Source organism: Chlorocebus sabaeus, chromosome X (genome assembly GCF_047675955.1).
Source record: "Chlorocebus sabaeus isolate Y175 chromosome X, mChlSab1.0.hap1, whole genome shotgun sequence".
Taxonomy (NCBI): Eukaryota; Metazoa; Chordata; class Mammalia; order Primates; family Cercopithecidae; genus Chlorocebus; species Chlorocebus sabaeus.
Genome location: NC_132933.1, coordinates 69,083,152 through 69,102,244, shown reverse-complemented (window position 1 = coordinate 69,102,244; position 19,093 = coordinate 69,083,152). Strand labels below are relative to the sequence as shown.

The window sequence follows — 19,093 nt, the reverse complement described above, 5'->3', positions numbered from 1 at the left end:
ACTATCCTATATATGCACCCAATACAGGAGCACCCAGATTCATAAAGCAAGTCCTTAGAGACTTACAAAGAGACTGAGACTCCCATAAAATAGTAATGGGAGACTTTAACACCCCACTGTCAACATTAGACAGATCAACGAGACAGAAAGTTAACAAGGATATCCAGGAATTGAACTCATCTCTGCACCAAACGGACCTAATAGACATTTACAGAACTCTCCACCCCAAATCAACAGAATATACATTCTTCTCAGCACCACATCACACTTATTCCAAAATTGACCACATAGTTGGAAGTAAAGCACTCCTCAGCAAATGTAAAAGAACAGAAAGTATAACAAACTGTCTCTCAGACCACAGTGCAATCAAACTAGAACTCAGGACTAAGAAACTCAATCAAAACCGCTCAACTACATGGAAACTGAATAACCTGATCCTGAATGAATACTGGGTACATAACGAAATGAAGGCGGAAATAAAGATGTTCTTTGAAACCAATGAGAACAAAGATACAACATACCAGAATCTCTGGAACACAGTTAAAGTAGTGTGTAGAGGGAAATTTATAGCACTAAATGCCCACAAGAGAAAGCAGGAAAGATCTAAAATTGACACCCTAACATCACAATTAAAAGAACTAGAGAAGCAAGAGCAAACACATTTGAAAGCTAGCAGAAGGCAAGAAATAACTAAGATCAGAGCAGAACTGAAGGAGATAGAGACACAAAAAACCCTCCAAAAAATCAATGAATCCAGGAGTTGGTTTTTTGAAAAGATCAACAAAATTGATAGACCACTAGCAAGACTAATAAAGAAGAAAAGGGAGAAGAATCAAATGGACACAATAAAAAATGATAAAGTGGATATCACCACCGACCCCACAGAAATACAAACTACCATCAGAGAATACTATAAACACCTTTACGCAAATAAACTAGAAAACCTAGAAGAAATGGATAAATTCCTGGACACATACACTATCCCAAGACTAAACTAGGAAGAAGTTGAATCCCTGAATAGACCAATAGCAGGTTCTGAAATTGAGGCAATAATTAATAGCCTACCAAACAAAAAAAGTCCAGGACCAGTCGGATTCACAGTCGAATTCTACCAGAGGTTCAAGGAGGTTCTGGTTACATTTCTTCTGAAACCATTCCAATCAATAGAGAAAGAGGGAATCCTCCCTAACTCATTTTATGAGGCCAACATCATCTTGATACCAAAGCCTGGCAGAGACACAACAAAAAAAGAGAACTTTAGACCAATATCCCTGATGAACAGTGTTGCAAAAATCCTCAATAAAATACTGGCAAACTGAATCCAGCAGCACATCAAAATGCTTATCGATTGTGATCAAGTGGGCTTCATCCCTGGGATGCAAGGCTGGTTCAACATACACAAATCAATAAACGTAATCCAGCATATAAACAGAACCAAAGACAAAAACCACATGATTATCTCAATAGATGCAGAAAAGGCCTTTGACAAAATTCAACAGTCACTCATGCTAAAAACTCTCAATAAATTCAGTATTGATGGAACGTATCTCAAAATCATAAGAGCTATTGATGACAAACCCACAGCCAATATCATACTGAATGTGCAAAAACTGGAAAAATTCCCTTTAAAAACTGGCACAAGACAGGGATGCCCTCTCTTACCACTCCTATTCAACATAGTGTTGGAAATTCTGGCTAGCACAATCAGGCAAGAGGAAGAAATAAAGGGTATTCAATTAAGAAAAGAAGTCAAATTTTCCTTGTTTGCAGATGACATGATTGTATATTTAGAAAACCCCATTGTCTCAGCCCCAAATCTCCTTAAGCTGATAAGCAAATTCAGCAAAGTCTCACGATGCAAAATCAATGTGCAAAAATCTCAAACATTCTTATACACCAATAACAGACAAACAGAGAGCCAAATCATGAATGAACTCCCATTCACAATTGCTTCAAAGAGAATAAAATACCTAGGAATCCAACTTACAAGGGATGTGAAGGAACTCTTTAAGGAGAACTACAAACCACTGCTCAGTGAAATCAAAGAGGACACAAACAAATGGAAGAACATGCCATGCTCATGGATAGGAACAATCGATATCGTGAAAATGGCCTTAATGCCCAAGGTAATTTACAGATTCAATGCCGTCCCCATTAAGCTACCAATGATTTTCTTCACAGAATTGGAAAAAACTGCTTTAAAGTTCATATGGAACCAAAAAAGAGCCCGTATTGCCAAGACAATCCTAAGTCAAAAGAACAAAGCTGGAGGCATCACGCTATCTGACTTCAAACTATACTACAAGGCTACAGTAACCAAAACAGCATGTTACTGGTACCAAAACAGAGATATAGACCAATGGAACAGAACAGAGTCCTCAGAAATAATACCACACATCTACAGCCTTCTGATCTTTGACAAACCTGAGAAACACAAGAAATGGGGAAAGGATTCCCTATTTAATAAATGGTGCTGGGAAAATGGGCTAGCCATAAGTAGAAAGCTGAAACTGGATCCTTTCCTTACTCCTTATATGAACATTAATTCAAGATGGATTAGAGACTTAAATGTTAGACCTAACACCATAAAAAACCTAGAAGAAAACCTAGGTGATACCATTCAGGACATAGGCATGGGCAAGGACTTCATGTTTAAAACACCAAAAGCAATGGCAACAAAAGCCAAAATTGACAAATGGGATCTAATTAAACTAAAGAGTTTCTGCACAGCAAAAGAAACTACCATCAGAGTGAACAGGCAACCTACAGAATGGGAGAACATTTTTGCAGACTACTGATCTGACAAAGGACTAATATCCATAACCTATAAAGAACTCAATCGAATTTACAAGAAAAAAACAAATGATCCCATGAAAAAGTGGGCAAAGTATATGAACAGACATTTCTCAAAAGAAGACATTCATACAGCCAACAGACACATGAAAAAATGCTCATCATCACTGGCCATCAGAGAAATGCAAATCAAAACCACAATGAGATACCATCTCACACCAGTTAGAATGACAATCATTAAAAAGTCAGGAAACAACAGGTGCTGGAGAGGATGTGGAGAAATAGGAACACCTTTACACTGTTGGTGGGATTGTAAACTAGTTCAACCATTTTGGAAAACAATGTGGTGATTCCTCAAGGATCTAGAACTAGAAATACCATATGACCCAGCCATCCCATTATTGGGTATATACCCAAAGGATTATAAATCATGCTGCTATAAATACCCATGCACACCTACGTTTATTGCGGCACTATTCCCAATAGCAAAGACTTGGAATCAACCCAAATGTCCATCAGTGACAGACTGGATTAAGAAAATGTGGCACATATACACCATGGAATACTATGCAGCCATTAAAAATGATGAGTTTATATCCTTTGTAGGGACATGGATGCAGCTGGAAACCATCATTCTCAGCAAACTATCGCAAGAACAGAAAACCAAACACTGCATGTTCTCACTCATAGGTGGGAATTGAACAATGAGATCACTTGGACACAGGCAGGGGAACATCACACACTGAGGCCTATTTTGAGGAGTGGGGACGGAGGAGGGATAGCATTAGGAGAAATACCTAATGTAAATGACGAGTTAATGGGTGCAGCACACCAACATGGCACATGTATACATATGTAACAAACCTGCATGTTGTACACATGTACCTTAGAACTTAAAGTATAATAATAATAAAAAATACCAATGACAATCTTCACAAAAACAAAGAAAGCTATCCTAAAATTTATAGGGAAACACAAAAGACCTAGATCAGACAGAGTTATCTGATGCAAAAATAACAAAACTAGAGAAATCAAATTACCCGATTTCAAATTATACTACGGAGATATAGTAACCAAAACAGCATGGTTCTGGCATTAAAAAAAAAAGAAAAAAAAAAGACACATAGACTAATGGAACAGAATAGAGAACCGAGAAAGGGATCCACATACGAAGGACATACACTGCAGAAAGGAGGGTCTCTTCAATATAGGTTGCTAGAAAAAACCGTATATCCTCTTACAGAAGAAGAATAAAACTAGTCCTCCATCTCTCACCATACACAAAAATAAAACAAAATAGACTGAAACCTTAAATATGAGACATCAAATCATGAAACTACTACAGGGAAACTTAGGGAAAAATCTTAAGGACATTGGTTGGGTCAAAAATTTCTTGAGCCATAACCCACAAGCTCCGGTACCCAAAGCAAAAAAGGAAAGGTGGGATCACATTAAGTTAAAAAGCTTGTGTACAGCAAAGGATACAATCAACAAAGTGAAGAAACAACCCACAGAATAGGAGAAAATATTTGGCAAAGGTTTAATGACCAGAATATATGAAGAACTCCCACAACTATATAGGAAAAAAAGTCAAATAATATGATCAAAATTGGGCAAATAATTTGCACAGACATTTCTCCAAAGAAGACATACAAACAGCATCCAGGCATATGAAAATGTGCTTAACATTATTGTTCATCAAAGAAATGCAAATAAAAACTATAAAGAGATATCATCTTACCCCAATTAAAATGGTTTTTATACAAAAGGCAGTCTATAACAAATGCTGGCAAGGATGTGGAGAAATGGGTACTCTTGTACGCTATTGGTGGGAATGTAAATTAGTACAACTACTATGCAGAACATCTTGGAAGTTCCACAGAAAACTAAAAATCCATATAATCTGGGTACCAATGGACTACCATATAATCAAGCATAGTGCTACCCAGCACTCCCACTGCTGGGTATATACCCCAAACAATGGAAATCAGTATATTGAAAAGATATCGGACCTTCTGTGTTTGTTGCAACACTGTTTACAATAGCTAATATTTGGAAACAATCTAAGTGCCCATCAACAGATGAATGGATAAAGAAAATATGGTACATATGTACAACGGAGTACTATTCAGTCATAAAAATCATAAAATCCAGTTATTTACAATAACATGGATGAAATTGAAAATTATAATGTTAAGTAAAATAAGACAGGCACAGAAAGACAAACATTGCATGCTCTCAATTATTTGTAGAACTTAAAAATTGAAATAATTAAACACTTGGACATAGTTGAAGGATGGTTACTAGAGACTGGGAAAGGTAGTGTGGTTCTGAGGGAAAGGTGGGGGTGGTTAATTGGTACAAAAAAATAGAAAGAATGTATAAGACCTGCTATTTGATAACACAACTGGATGATAATAGTCAATAATAACAGTACACTTTGAAATAATGTAAAGAGTGTAATTGGATTGTTCGTAATTCAAAAAATAAATACTTGAGGAGATGGATATCACATTCTCCATAATGTGCTTATTTCACATTGCATACCTGTATCAAAACATCTCACGTACTACATAAACACACCTACTATGTACCCATAACAACTGAATATGAAAATAAATAATAAAATAAAAAGAATATGAAGAGACACCATGGACACCTCTGTTTCTCCATGCACACACAAAAGAAAAGACATGTGAGGACACAGTAAGGAGGCAGCCATTCACAAGCCAGGAATAGAAGCCTCAGCAGAAACCAATACTGCTGACACCTTAATCTTGAACTTGTAGCCTCCATAACTCTGAGAAAATAAATTTCTGTTGTTTATGTCACACAATCTGTGGTATGTTGTTATAGCATGGCCAAGCTCATTAATACACAATCTCAAGTTGTTTTTATGCAGATGACTTGGACTACACTTTAAGAAACACTTCACTAGATAAAGGGATTATAGCTGATTACTAATTTCAGACTCCATAAAGAGCTTTCTAAATATAGTTCTGAGATTATTGAAGGTTGTTTCAACATGAAATAAATCCAAACCTACAATTAGAAGTTATTAATTCTCTGCTTCTAAATAGGGCTGATGTGCTGGATGCTGGTGATACAACTAAGAATGAAATTCATAACATTTAATAAGCATTGTATACCAACAACTCATAACAGATTTCTGACCAGTCAGAAGATATCTCAGATACCATGTTGAACTGGCGCATTTAAACCTAATGTTAGGGCATGAAACATACAGGCACAATACCTGTTCTCCAAGAATTTAACTCTAGAGAGGCATATAGAAAAGAAAGTAAGGAAATAGGTGATAACTATAGAAAGTAATGAGTACTATCACAAGTAAAGACAGAATGCTATGGCAACACATAAGAATGCCCTATGAAAAATTAGGGGGGAGATATGAAGGACATTCTGGGTTAAGTAACTTCTAAATTAAGAGCTATAAATCCACAAGTAAGATTTAGGTAACAACGTATGTATGAGTATGTTGAACATAGAGTTTGAGGAGTGTTTCTACAAAGAAAGGGAAACAGATGTGGAAAAGTCAGGAGGTAAAAGGTTCAGGAAACATGTGGGCTTTTGAAAACAGCTAAATATGCCTGAAGTATTCAGTATGAGTAGATTAGTGGAAGAAGTTGAGGCTGGATTTTTTAAAGGGATCATTCATTGTCTTAGTCCGTTATTACACTGCTATAAAGAACTTCCCTGGGACCGGGCCATTTATAAAGGAAAGAGGTTTAGTTAGTTGACTCACAGTTCCGCATGGCTGGGGAGGCCTCAGGAAACTGACAATCATGGCAGAAGGCGAAGCAGGCACTTTCTTCACAAGTTGACAGGAAAGAGAAGAGTGAAGAAGGAACTTTCGAACTCTTAAAAAATTATCAGATATCATGAGAACTCACCCACTATTATGAGAAAAGCATGGGCAAAACACCCACCCTGATCCAATCACCTCCCTCTTTGGACACATGGGAATTGTAGGTCCCTCCCTTGACATACAGGGAGAACAATTCGAGATGAGACTTGACTGAGGACACAGGGCCAAACCATATCAATCATGTAAGGTCATATTGTAGGTCATATTGGGTAGTTTTGTTTGTATTATAAGTGCAACAGGAAATAACCAGTGAATGAGTGGCATAATCACATTTTGTTTTGGGAAGATAATTGTGCTGCAGTGTGGATTAGAGTGGATCAGGACAAGGAAAATCTAGAGACTACATTATCAGTTAGGAAACTGTTAAAAATCTAAGGATTTTATATTAGTCTGAACTAGAATAGTGGCAGTAAGGATAGAGAAAATTGATAGGTTCAGAAGATATTTAAGAAGGATAAGCTTTAGGAAGTAATTATTGGTATCAGAGTGGGTTGATAAGAGATAAGAAATTAGCGAGTGCTTGCTTTTCTGACTTGAACAACAGAATGGGTGATACAGCCATTGTCTGAGACAGAAACCCCAAGATAAAAAGATGTGAACAAGAGCAAAAGGGAAAGATAATGAATTTAGTTTGAGATATATGAGCTTTAAGTGACTGTGATTTATAAAAATAAATATATTCATCAGAAAGTTAAATATAGGAGCCTAGAACTTAAGAGAAAGAATCGAACTGAAAATACAGACATAGATAGCATCAGTATATTGGGTAAATAAAACCTGTGGAAGTGGCAGAAATTACCATCCTAAAACAATATTTAGAAAAGTGGTTCTTAATAATATGGGGGTTATGAATCCTTTTTATGAAAACAATGGAATTCTCTCCCCAAAAATACATCTATGCAAATACATATATTTCAACTTGCTAACACCTGTATGGAATTTCTAAAACTCTGTATGTGTTGGGAATTTGTGGAAACAAGCTTAAGACCTCCTGATGTCAAGAGAAAAGAGAGGAAGTCCTAGAATACAATTACAAAGCACAACATTTGGTGTTTAGAATTTTTTTATAAAAATGTTAAGAATTAGCTAGTAATATTCAATGTGGAATGCATGGGATCTTACATTTGAGAAAAATGCCACTATTATCCTATTTAAACATTTTTAATTTATTTGACTGTCACAATCAAAGTTCAGAGAAAAACAATGGAAAGATTTATGTTTATGTCCAGTTTATTTTAAGGCCAAAATATAAATATTATTTTTAACATGTATAGTAGAATTAAAATTTTTATTTTAATTTCCATGAGAACTACCTACTTGTTAATCTCTGACCTCAACCTGCTCTGTTCCAGCCTGTTGGATATTTTCTTTGAGATGTTTCCTTCTATCCAACCAACTCCCCAAATTCAGGTGTAAGCTTCATAAACGTGGAAATATGCAGGTGGCCTTTGAATTCTTGGCCCAAGAATACTAAATAAACTAAAAGTCTCAGACAGTACCCATTATCAAATTAATTAAGCTAACTTATATGCAATGGCCTTGACCTTTGGATAAACATGAAAAATGAAAATTCTGAATACAAAAAATATAATATGTGAGAAAAAGCATACATTATAAATATGTCTTGGTGGATATAACTTTCTAAATTATAACTCTGATCGTTTGCAGGTGCAGTTAAATTTTTATGTGAAAATATTTTACTAGTATTACCAGGATGATTAAAAATGGCAAATTTTTGCATAAAGTTAATACCAATTGCCAAAAGACTAGAAAAGCTTAGATGGCACAAAAGTATAATAGGAATGGAAACCCCACACATTTAAAACCTAGTGTTAATTTTGTAACATATATTGACTATTCTCGTATATTAAGTGGGCTGGGAAATCCATAGCAAGTTAACTCAGCCTATTAGAGGTCAATACAAATAAGGTAATAGTCCAGGACTCCCTTATCACATAATTAGCTATCTTTCAACCCATGTTCACAGAAATATCTCCAATAGTGGCTAGCTAACATATAGACACTCACAAAGGAAAATGGAATAATGATCTGAGTCAAACTTGCCACTGGTACTCCAAAAACTACAATGCTCTAATGAAAATTGGTTAGTAGTGAGATAATTTATATACAAGTAGTCAGCAAGAATGACTTTCTGTGGTCTATTTATGTGCTCTTAAATGAGCAATCTAGTTATTACGGGACTGTAAGTTTTTTATCAATAGATCCAAAAGCCTTTTCCTCTAGAGTTTGTCATTTACCATATTTCCCTTGTATTTTCTCAGACTGTATGTTAGTTATAATATCATCACCTTCAAGTATCTGAAAATCTTGACTCAAATAGCCTCATTCAATAAGGGAATTTGTTATGCTACACAACAAGGGGTTTTGAGGTAAAGTATGTTTTAGAGTTAGTTAATTGAGCAGATCACCAATTTCATCAAAAACCTAGTTTCTGTCTCTATATTCTGTTACTTTACTTGTTTTTCTTTGCCTTTAGTCTGGTTTTATTTATGGTTGCAAGATGGTCACTGCGTGAGTGTCAAGGATTGTAAACAGATATAAAGATTTCTACTAGATGAAAATAAACTGCCTTTTCTGAAATGAGAAAAATTTTCCTGGAAACCATCCCTCACATTTTATTTATATTAACTGAATGATATACTTACCCCTAAATTAATTAACAGCAAAATAGCCTGAACAAGGACTTAATGAAACAATGATTTAGACTTAGATCTCCAGATACAGTTTGATTCTCCTATCTTATATGGAGGAAAGATGAGTGATAAAGTTTGAATGTTTGTCCCTTCTCAAACCTCATGTTGGATTGTAATTCCCAATATTGGGTGTGTGGGGCCTGGTGGGAGATGTTTTGGTCACGGTTGCAGATCCCTCAGGAAAGGCACGGTCCTTCTCCTTGGTGATAAGTGAGCTCTTGCTCTGAGTTTTCACAGGATGTCATCATTTAAAAGTGTGTGGCACCTTGTTCCACACTCTCTCTCTTGGTTTTGCTTTTTCCATATGAAGCTCCTGCTCCCGCTTCACCTTCTTCCCTGGTTGTAAGTTTCCTGAAGCCTCACTCAGAAGGAGATTCTGTTATGACTTCTGTGCGCCTACAGAACCATGAACCAATTAAATCTATTTTCTTATAAATTACTTAGTCTCAGATATTTCTTTATAGCAATGCAAGAATGCTATAAATATGGAAATATGGAAAATTTGGAAATATTATATGGAAAATTGGAATATGGAAAATTGATACCAAATAGTGGGTCATTGCTATAAAGATACATGAGAATGTGGGTGTGACATTAGAACTGGGTAACAAGCAGAAGTTAGAAGAATTTGGAGGGCTCAGAGGAAGACAGGAAGATGAGGGAAAATGGAATTTCTTATAGACTGGTTAAACAGTTGTAACAAAAATGCTCATAGTGATATGAACAACAAAGTCCAGGCCCTGAGGTCTCAGGTGGAAATGAGGAACTTATTGGGAACTAGAGCAAAGGTCACATGTGTTATGCCTTATCGAATAACTTAGTTGTATTGTTTCCATGCCCTAGAGATCTGTGCAAGTTTATACTTGAGATGGATGACCCAGGGTATCTGGTGGAAAAAAATTCTAAGCAGCAAAGCATTCAAGATGTGGTTTGGCTGCTTCTAACAACCTATTCTCAGATGTGAGAGTAAAGAACTATCTTAAAGCTGGAACTCATATTTAAAATAGAAGTACAGCATGTAAGTTTTGTTTGTTTGTTTTTGAAACAGAGTTAGTTTCATTCTTGTTGCCCAGACTGGAGTGAAATGGCACGATCTTGGCTCACTGTAACCTCCACTTCCTGGGTTCAAATAATTCTCCTGCCTCAGCCTACCAAGTAGTTTGGATTACAGGTATGTGCCACCATGCCCAGCTAATTTTGTATTTTTAGTAGAGACGGGGTTTCTCCATGTTGGTCAGGCTGGCCTCAAACTCCCGACCTCAGGTGATACACTCACCTCAGTCTCCCAAAGTACTGAGATTACAGACATGAGCCACACCTGGCCCAGCATATAAGCTTGAAAAATATGCACCATGGCCCCTGGCCATGTGGGAAAAGAAATCTCATTTTCAGGAAAAGAGTCCAAACAGGCTATGCAGCAACCACTTGCTAGAAAAATTTGTGTGATTAAAAGGGAGTCAAGTGTTGATAGCTAACACAATGGGGAAAGGGTCTAGAAAGCATCTCAGAGACCTTCAGGGCAGCCCCTCTCATCACTGGCACAGAGACCTATGAGGAAAGAATGGTTTTGTTGTCCAGGTCCAGGCTCCTGCTCATTTGTGCAGCCTCATAACACTGCTTCCCACATCTCAGCTGCTCTAGCCATAGCTCAAAGGGGCCCATGTACAGCTCAGGCTGCCACTTTAAATAATGCTTGTTTGTGGTGTTAAGTCTGTACACGTGCAGAATGCAAAAGTGAAGAATGCATGCTAGCCTCTATCTAGATTTCACAGGATGTTTAGAAAATCCTGGGTGCCCATGCAGAAGCTTGCTGCAGGGGTGGAGCCCCCAGAAAGAACCTCTATTAGGGCAGTGTGAAAAGGAAATGTTTTGTTGGAGCCCCCGCACAAAGTCCCCACTGGGACAGTGCCTTGTGTAGCTGTGAGAAGGGGGCCACTGCTCTCCAGACCCAAGAATGATAGAGTCATTGGCAGCTTGCATTGTGTCGGGAAAACCTGTAGGCACTCAACAATTGCAAAGCCACAGGGGGAGAGTTGCCCAACGCCTTGGGAGCCCACCTCTCAATTGTGTGGGGCCTGTAGCACCTTTCCTTTGGCTGATTTCTCGCTTTTGGATGACAATGTTTTTCCAATGCCTATACCACCATTGTATCTCAGAAGTGACTAGATTGTTTTTGCTTTTACAGGATCATAGATAGAAGGTATTTGCTTTGTCTCAGATGAGACTTAGTAATTTTGAGTTAATGCTTGAAGGAGTTAAGACTATCAAGGACTACTGGCAAACCGGATTCAGCAGCATATCAAAAAGCTTGTCCACCATGATCAAGTGGGCTTCATCACTGGGATGCAAGGCTGGTTCAACATTCGCAAATCAATAAACATAATCCAGCATATAAACAGAACCAAAGACAAGAACCACATGATTATCTCAATAGATGCAGAAAAGGCTTTTGACAAAATTCAACAGCCCTTCATGCTAAAAACACTCAATAAATTCGGCATTGATGGAACATACCTCAAAATAATAAGAGATATTTATGACAAACCCACAGCCAATATCATACTGAATGGGCAAAAACTGGAAAAATTTCCTTTGAAAACTGGCACAAGACAGGGATGCCCTCTCTCACCATTCCTATTCAACATAGTGTTGGAAGTTCTGGCTAGGGCAATCAGGCAAGAGAAAGAAATCAAGGGTATTCAGTTAGGAAAAGAAGAAGTCAAATTGTCCCTCTTTGCAGATGACATGATTGTATATTTAGAAAACCCCATTGTCTCAGCCAAAAATCTCCTTCAGCTGATAAGCAACTTCAGCAAAGTCTCTGGATACAAAATTAATGTGCAAATATCACAAGCATTCTTATACACCAGTAACAGACAAACAGTGAGCCAAATCATGAATGAACTTCCATTCACAATTGCTTCAAAGAGAATAAAATATCTAGGAATCCAACTTACAAGGGATATAAAGGACCTCTTCAAGGAGAACTACAAACCACTGCTCAGTGAAATAAAAGAGGACACACACAAATGGAAGAACATGCCATGCTCATGGATAGGAAGAATCAATATCATGAAAATGGCCATACTGCCCAAAGTTATTTATAGATTCAATGCCATCCTCATCAAGCTACCAATGAGTTTCTTCACAGAATTGGAAAAAACTGCTTTAAAGTTCACATGGAACCAAAAAAGACCCCGCATCTCCAAGACAATCCTAAGTCAAAAGAACAAAGCTGGAGGCATCACGCTACCTGACTTCAAACTATACTACAAGGCTACAGTAACCAAAACAGCATGGTACTGGTACCAAAACAGAGATACAGACCAATGGAACAGAACAGAGTCCTCAGAAATAATACCACACATCTACAGCCATCTGATCTTTGACAAACCTGAGAGAAACAAGAAATGGGGAAAGGATTCCCTATTTAATAAATGGTGCTGGGAAAATTGGCTAGCCATAAGTAGAAAGCTGAAACTGGATCCTTTCCTTAGTCCTTATAAGAAAATTAATTCAAGATGGATTAGAGACTTAAATGTTAGACCTAATACCATAAAAACCCTAGAAGAAAACCTAGGTAATACAATTCAGGACATAGGCATGGGCAAAGACTTCATGTCTAAAACACCAAAAGCAACGGCAGCAAAAGCCAAAATTGATGAATGGGATCTCATTAAACTAAAGAGCTTCTGCACAGCAAAAGAAACTACCATCAGAGTGAACAGGCAACCTACAGAATGGGAGAAAATTTTTGCAATCTACTCATCTGACAAAGGACTAATATCCAGAACCTACAAAGAACTCAAACAAATTTACAAGAACAAAACAAACAACCCCATCAAAAAGTGGGCAAAGGATATGAACAGACATTTCTCAAAAGAAGACATTCATACAGCCAACAGACACATGAAAAAATGGTCATCATCACTGGCCATCAGAAATGCAAATCAAAACCACAATGAGATACCATCTCACACCAGTTAGAATAGCAATCATTAAAAAGTCAGGAAACAACAGGTGCTGGAGAGGATGTGGAGAAATAGGAACACTTTTACACTGTTGGTGGGATTGTAAACTAGTTCAACCATTATGGAAAACAGTATGGTGATTCCTCATAGATCTAGAACTAGATGTACCATATGACCCAGCCATCCCATTACTGGGTATATACCCAAAGGATTATAAATCATGCTGCTATAAAGACACATGCACACGTATGTTTATTGCAGCACTATTCACAATAGCAAAGACTTGGAATCAACCCAAATGTCCATCAGTGACAGATTGGATTAAGAAAATGTGGCACATATACACCATGGAATACTATGCAGCCATAAAAAAGGATGAGTTTGTGTCCTTTGTAGGGTCATGGATGCAGCTGGAAACCATCATTCTTAGCAATCTATCACAAGAACAGAAAACCAAACACTACATGTTCTCACTCATAGGTGGGAACTGAGCGATGAGATCACTTGGACTCGGGAAGAAGAACATCACACACCGGGGCCTATCACGGGGAGGGGGGAGGGGGGAGGGATTGCATTGGGAGTTATACCTGATGTAAATGACGAGTTGATGGGTGCTGACGAGTTGATGGGTGCAGCACACCAACATGGCACAAGTATACATATGTAACAAACCTGCATGTTATGCACATGTACCCTAGAACTTAAAGTATAATAATAATAATAATAATAATAATAATAATAATAAAAGACTATCAAGGACTGTTGGAAATGTAAAATTTTATATTGCAATATGAGAAAGACATGATATTTTGGAGGAACCAGAAGCAAAATGATATAATTTGGATATTTGTCCCCACTCAAATATCATGTGGAATTGTAATCCTTATTGTTGAAGATAGGGTCTTTTAGGAGGTGTTTGGATCATGGAGGTGGATCTCTCAGGAATGGCTTGGGCCATCTCTTTGGTGATAAGTGAGCTCTCACTTTGAGTTCAAACGTGATCTGGTCATTTAACAGTGTGTGACACCTCTCTCTCTCTCTCTCTCTCTCTCTCTCTCTCTCTCTCTCACACACACACACACACACACACTCGCGCACGCGCGCACACACACACACACACACTCTTGCTTTTGCCATGGAAAGTGCCTTTTCCTGCTTTGCTTTCCACCATGATTGGCAGCTTCATGAAACCTTTCCAAAAGCAGATGCCACTATTCTTGCTGTACAGCCTGCAGAACCAGGAGCCAATTAACTATTTTTTCTTATAAATTATGTAGTTTCAGGTATTTATTTATAGCAATGTACAAATGGCCTAATACAATGGACAACAGAACAAAATGATGGCCCTTCCAGTAGAAATGAATAGAGAAATGGATACTAGTAAGAAACCAATTATATCTACTATGAACTTTAAGCTCCATAAAGGTAATTTTTAATGTTAAATTATTAGCATATAGTATAATATCTGTCATAAAGTGGGTTCTCAATAAGTACTTTTGAATCAATGACCAAATATACCTGAGGAGCAACTAACTCTGAATGATGAAGAAAGAAAAGCCTTAAAAAAGAAAGACATCTTGATGCAGTTCTGATAAAAAAAAAAAAAATGGTATAAAAATGGAAAGAGAAGAAGGTTATTTTATATGAAATGAAAGACACTGGAAAAAAAAAACAGTCATAAGCTGGCTTAGACAGTTGAAACAGTTACTGCTACTTTCTTTAAAATGTAACAGAAAACCCCATTAACAATGGCTTAAATTATAGGAACATTATTGTTTTATTAATGAGATTTCTGGAAGGAAAATTTTATGATTGATTCAGTGGATTAGCAATACCATCCAGTTCTTTTAGTTCTTCTCAGGGGGTTGTCTTAATATTGGCAATAGACGCCCTGATTTGGCCACAGTGGCTGCTGCACTTTCAAGTATCATGTCTTCATATTAAAACACACAATGCAGAAAGAAAGCCCATTTTCTTTGTGGTAAAAGCCCATTCATGGACTTTCGATGTCCATTTAAAGAAAAACACTAGACACCACCCAGAAATATTGTTCTTATTATCATTTGCCCAAACTAGGTTGAGTGGCCACACTTATCTTTTCAAGGAGGACTTAGAAAGCATGTACATGGCATTCTTAGCTTCTACAGTGATGACAGGCAAGGAATCAACAGGCAGAAATAAAATGTTGAGTAGATAATTGTATTAGTCTATTTGGTGCTGCTATAAAGGAATACCCGAGGCTGGGTAATTTACAGAGAAAATAAATTTATTTGGTTCATGGTTCTGCAAGCTGTTCAAAAAGAATGGCACCAGCATCTGCTTTTGGTGAGGGCTTCTGGAAGCTTGTAATTACACTGGAAAGCATGTATGCATGTCACATGATGAGACAGGGAGCAAGAGGGAAGAGGAAGGGTGCCAGACTCTTCTTAAAAACCAACTCTTGTATTAACTAATGTAGTGAGAACTCACTGATTACGATGCAGAAGGCACCAGAGCATTCATGAAAGATATGTTTACATGACCTAAATATCTCCCACTAGACCACACCTCTAACATCGAGGGGAAATTCAATCTTAAAGCTCCAAAATAATTCTTGACACTGTTTCCTATATGCTGGGCACACTGTTGTGAGGAGTGTTCTCCAAAGACCCTGGGCAGCCTTGCCCTCATGGCTCTGTTGGGTGCAGCCCACGTGGTTGCTCTCAAGCATTGGACTACAATGCTTGCAGCTTTTCCTGGCTGAGGGTGCATGCTGCCGATTGCTCTACAATTCTGAGAATTGAAAGGTGGTATAGCCCCATTCCCTCATCTCTACTGGGCAGTGCTTTATTGGGAACTCTGTGTTGGGGCTCAAATCCCACATTTTTCCTTAGCACTGTCCTAGTAGAGCTTCTCTCTAAAGGCTTTTTTTTTTTTCATGTGGCAGGCTTCTGCTTGGGCACCCAGGCTTTCCAATACATCCTCTAAAATCTAAGTGGAAGCCACCAAATCTTCTTTACTATCACATTCTGTGTGCCTGCAAACTTAACACCAAGTGAGTCACAAAGCCTACAGTCTGCACTCTCAGGAGTGGCAGCCCAGGATATACCTGCAGTCCTTCAAGCCTTGGCTGGAGCTGGAGTAGCTGGGATGCAGAGAGCAGAATCCTGAGGTGGCATAGGTTAACAGCATCCTGTTTATGATCCACTCTGGGCCTTCATGGGAGGAAAATCCTGGAAGGTTTTGGAAAAGATTTCAAGGCCTTCTCCCTATTGTATTCAATATTAGCACCTGGCTCACTTTTAGTCATGCTAATCTCTCTCATAAGAGGTTACCCTGCCTCTCCCTTGTATTTGAAAAGACTATTTTCTTCCCTACTACACAGCCAGACTGGAAAATTTTTGAACTTTTATGTCCTGCTTTACTTTTAAATATAAATTCCACCTTTAAGTCATTCTTTTGCTCACCTTTCTATTCCTAGGCCGTCAAAAGCAGCCAAACCACTTCTTGAATGCTTTGCTGCTTAGAAATTTGTTCCTCCATATACCCACATCATCCTTCTTAAGTTCAGCCATCCAAAAAGTCTAGGACATGCACACAATTCAGCTAAATTTCTGCTAAGACATAACAAAGGTAATCTTCACTCTAGTTCCCAACAAGTTTCTTTTTTTCTACCTGATACATCACCAACCTGATTTTTACCACCCATATTTTTATCAGCATTTCTGTCAAAATCACTTAAATAGTCTCTAATAAGTACAAACCTTTCTCTAAACTTTATATCTTCTACTTCTCCAAATTTTGCTAACTTCTGTACATTACCCAGATTTGAATCTGCTTCCACAGGTTCAAGTGTCTTTTTAGCAACAGCCCATTCCTGGTACAAATTTCCTTTATTACTCCATTTTGTACTTCTATAAAGGAATGCCTGATGCTGAGTAATTTGTATATAAAACAAACTTACAGTTCTACAAGTTTTTCAAGAAGCATGGCACTAGCATGTGCATCTGGTGAGAACCTCAGAGAGTTTAAAATTACAGCAGAAGGTATAGAGGGAGCAGATATGTCACATGATGAGAGAAGGAATAAGAGAGAGAGGAAGTTATATCAGATTCTTTTTAATAACCAGCTCTCATATGAACTAATAGAGCAAGAACTCACATATTACCATGGAGATGTTACCAAGCAATTCATGAAGGATTTGCTTCCGTGACAAAATCACCTTCCGGCAGAACCCAACTCCAACATTGTGGGACACATTTAAAATGAGATTTGGAGGAGACAGATATTCAAACAACATTAGCAACCAAGAGTACCTATCAAGACATGTTTCAGTTGTCAAGAGGAATAAGGACCTGGGGAAAATGGCAAAGAGTGCAAGAGTGGTCGAAAAATTTTTTTGGATTCACATGCTTACCTACTAAAATATGGGAGTTAAATGTGTAGTATTGATCTTCAGAGAGATAAATAAAAGAAGCCAACACTGCCTCTCTAGAACTCTGATTTATTTAGCTTTTTAAATGTCTCCATTTGAGTCATTAAAACATATATCTAATTAACTTTGTCACTGATCTTCAGTTATTTCCTCAAATTTTAGGCACTATTTACTTGTTATGGGTTTTACATATAAACACAAAAGTTAGTAAAGTCTTAGAGTTCTCTGATAAGCTTTAGAAAGTTGCTCTTGTTTTCAAATTACAAGATCTTATGATTCTCTGATTTACAATTATATCTGTGCATGTGCTCATAGCACATATTTTACCATAACAAGTTCTGAGAACATGTTTTAAATAAAAGATTCTAAGAAATACTACACAAAATCAAACTAACTGCCGCACAGTAACTACTACCTCTAGGCAGACATGCCCAGTTTGCTTCCAACCACATTGGTCCCCAGACCACCAGGGTTAATCAGGGAGCACAGACTAGTGTGCAATTCACAGATCAGCCTATTGTCTAAACAACGATCAAGAACACATTCAGCCATGTTTGGTGCAGCAGCCTCTTACCTATTAGCACCATCTACTGGTTGGTAGGTCAAATGGCATAGCCCAATATAAAACACACTGACAGAAGTGCACAGGAAGCAAAGCCGATGGGAACCCTAGTCAGCATTCTATAAAGTCATATCCCCTAGGTACAGGAGGAAAAGGAAAAGGAAAGAAAAAAAAAAAACTAACTATATTACAAGAAAAGAAAGAAAAAGAAAAATTCTACTTGCACAAAAATAATTACAAAAATTAGAAGTTTTAGAATGTCCAGATAAAAAGAAAACAACACAAGAACTCAGGAATCATGAAAAATCTGAGTATACTGACACCACCAAAGGATTGCACTAGCTCTCTAGAAACAGCCCTGAACTGAAATAAATATGTCATTCCTTGTACTTTTTTTTACTGTTGTTGGTTTAAAGTCAATGCTAAAGAAAAAAAAAATCTCAAGAAGAAGCTAGAGAAAAAGGTTATATCATGTACAAAGAGAACCCAATCATCCTAACAGCAGACTTTTCAGCAGAAATTTTATGAGCCAGGAGAGATTAAGGGCTTATTTTAAGCATTTTTAAAGGAAAGAAATTCAAAACAATACTTTTATAGCAGGCCAGAGTAAACTTTATAAGCAAAGGGGGGATAAAATGCTTTCCAGACAAACAAGTGCTAAGGGAATTTGTTAGCACTAGACAATCATCTGGAGATATTTTTAAGGGAGTTCTAAACATGAAAACAAATGAATAATACCTGCTCTCACAAAAA

At 37.4% G+C, this 19,093-nt stretch overlaps 1 protein-coding gene across 1 annotated transcript in view; it reads right to left on the bottom strand.

Moving 5' to 3' along the window:
- LOC103232276 (uncharacterized) overlaps positions 1-18,330 on the bottom strand; it is a 129,493-nt gene extending 111,163 nt beyond the window's left edge. The window contains 2 exon segments of the mRNA XM_073013104.1: positions 17,035-17,277; positions 18,226-18,330. Of these exon segments, the coding sequence (XP_072869205.1) occupies positions 17,035-17,277; positions 18,226-18,330 (348 nt within the window).
- Positions 18,331-19,093: the final 763 nt, after the last annotated feature.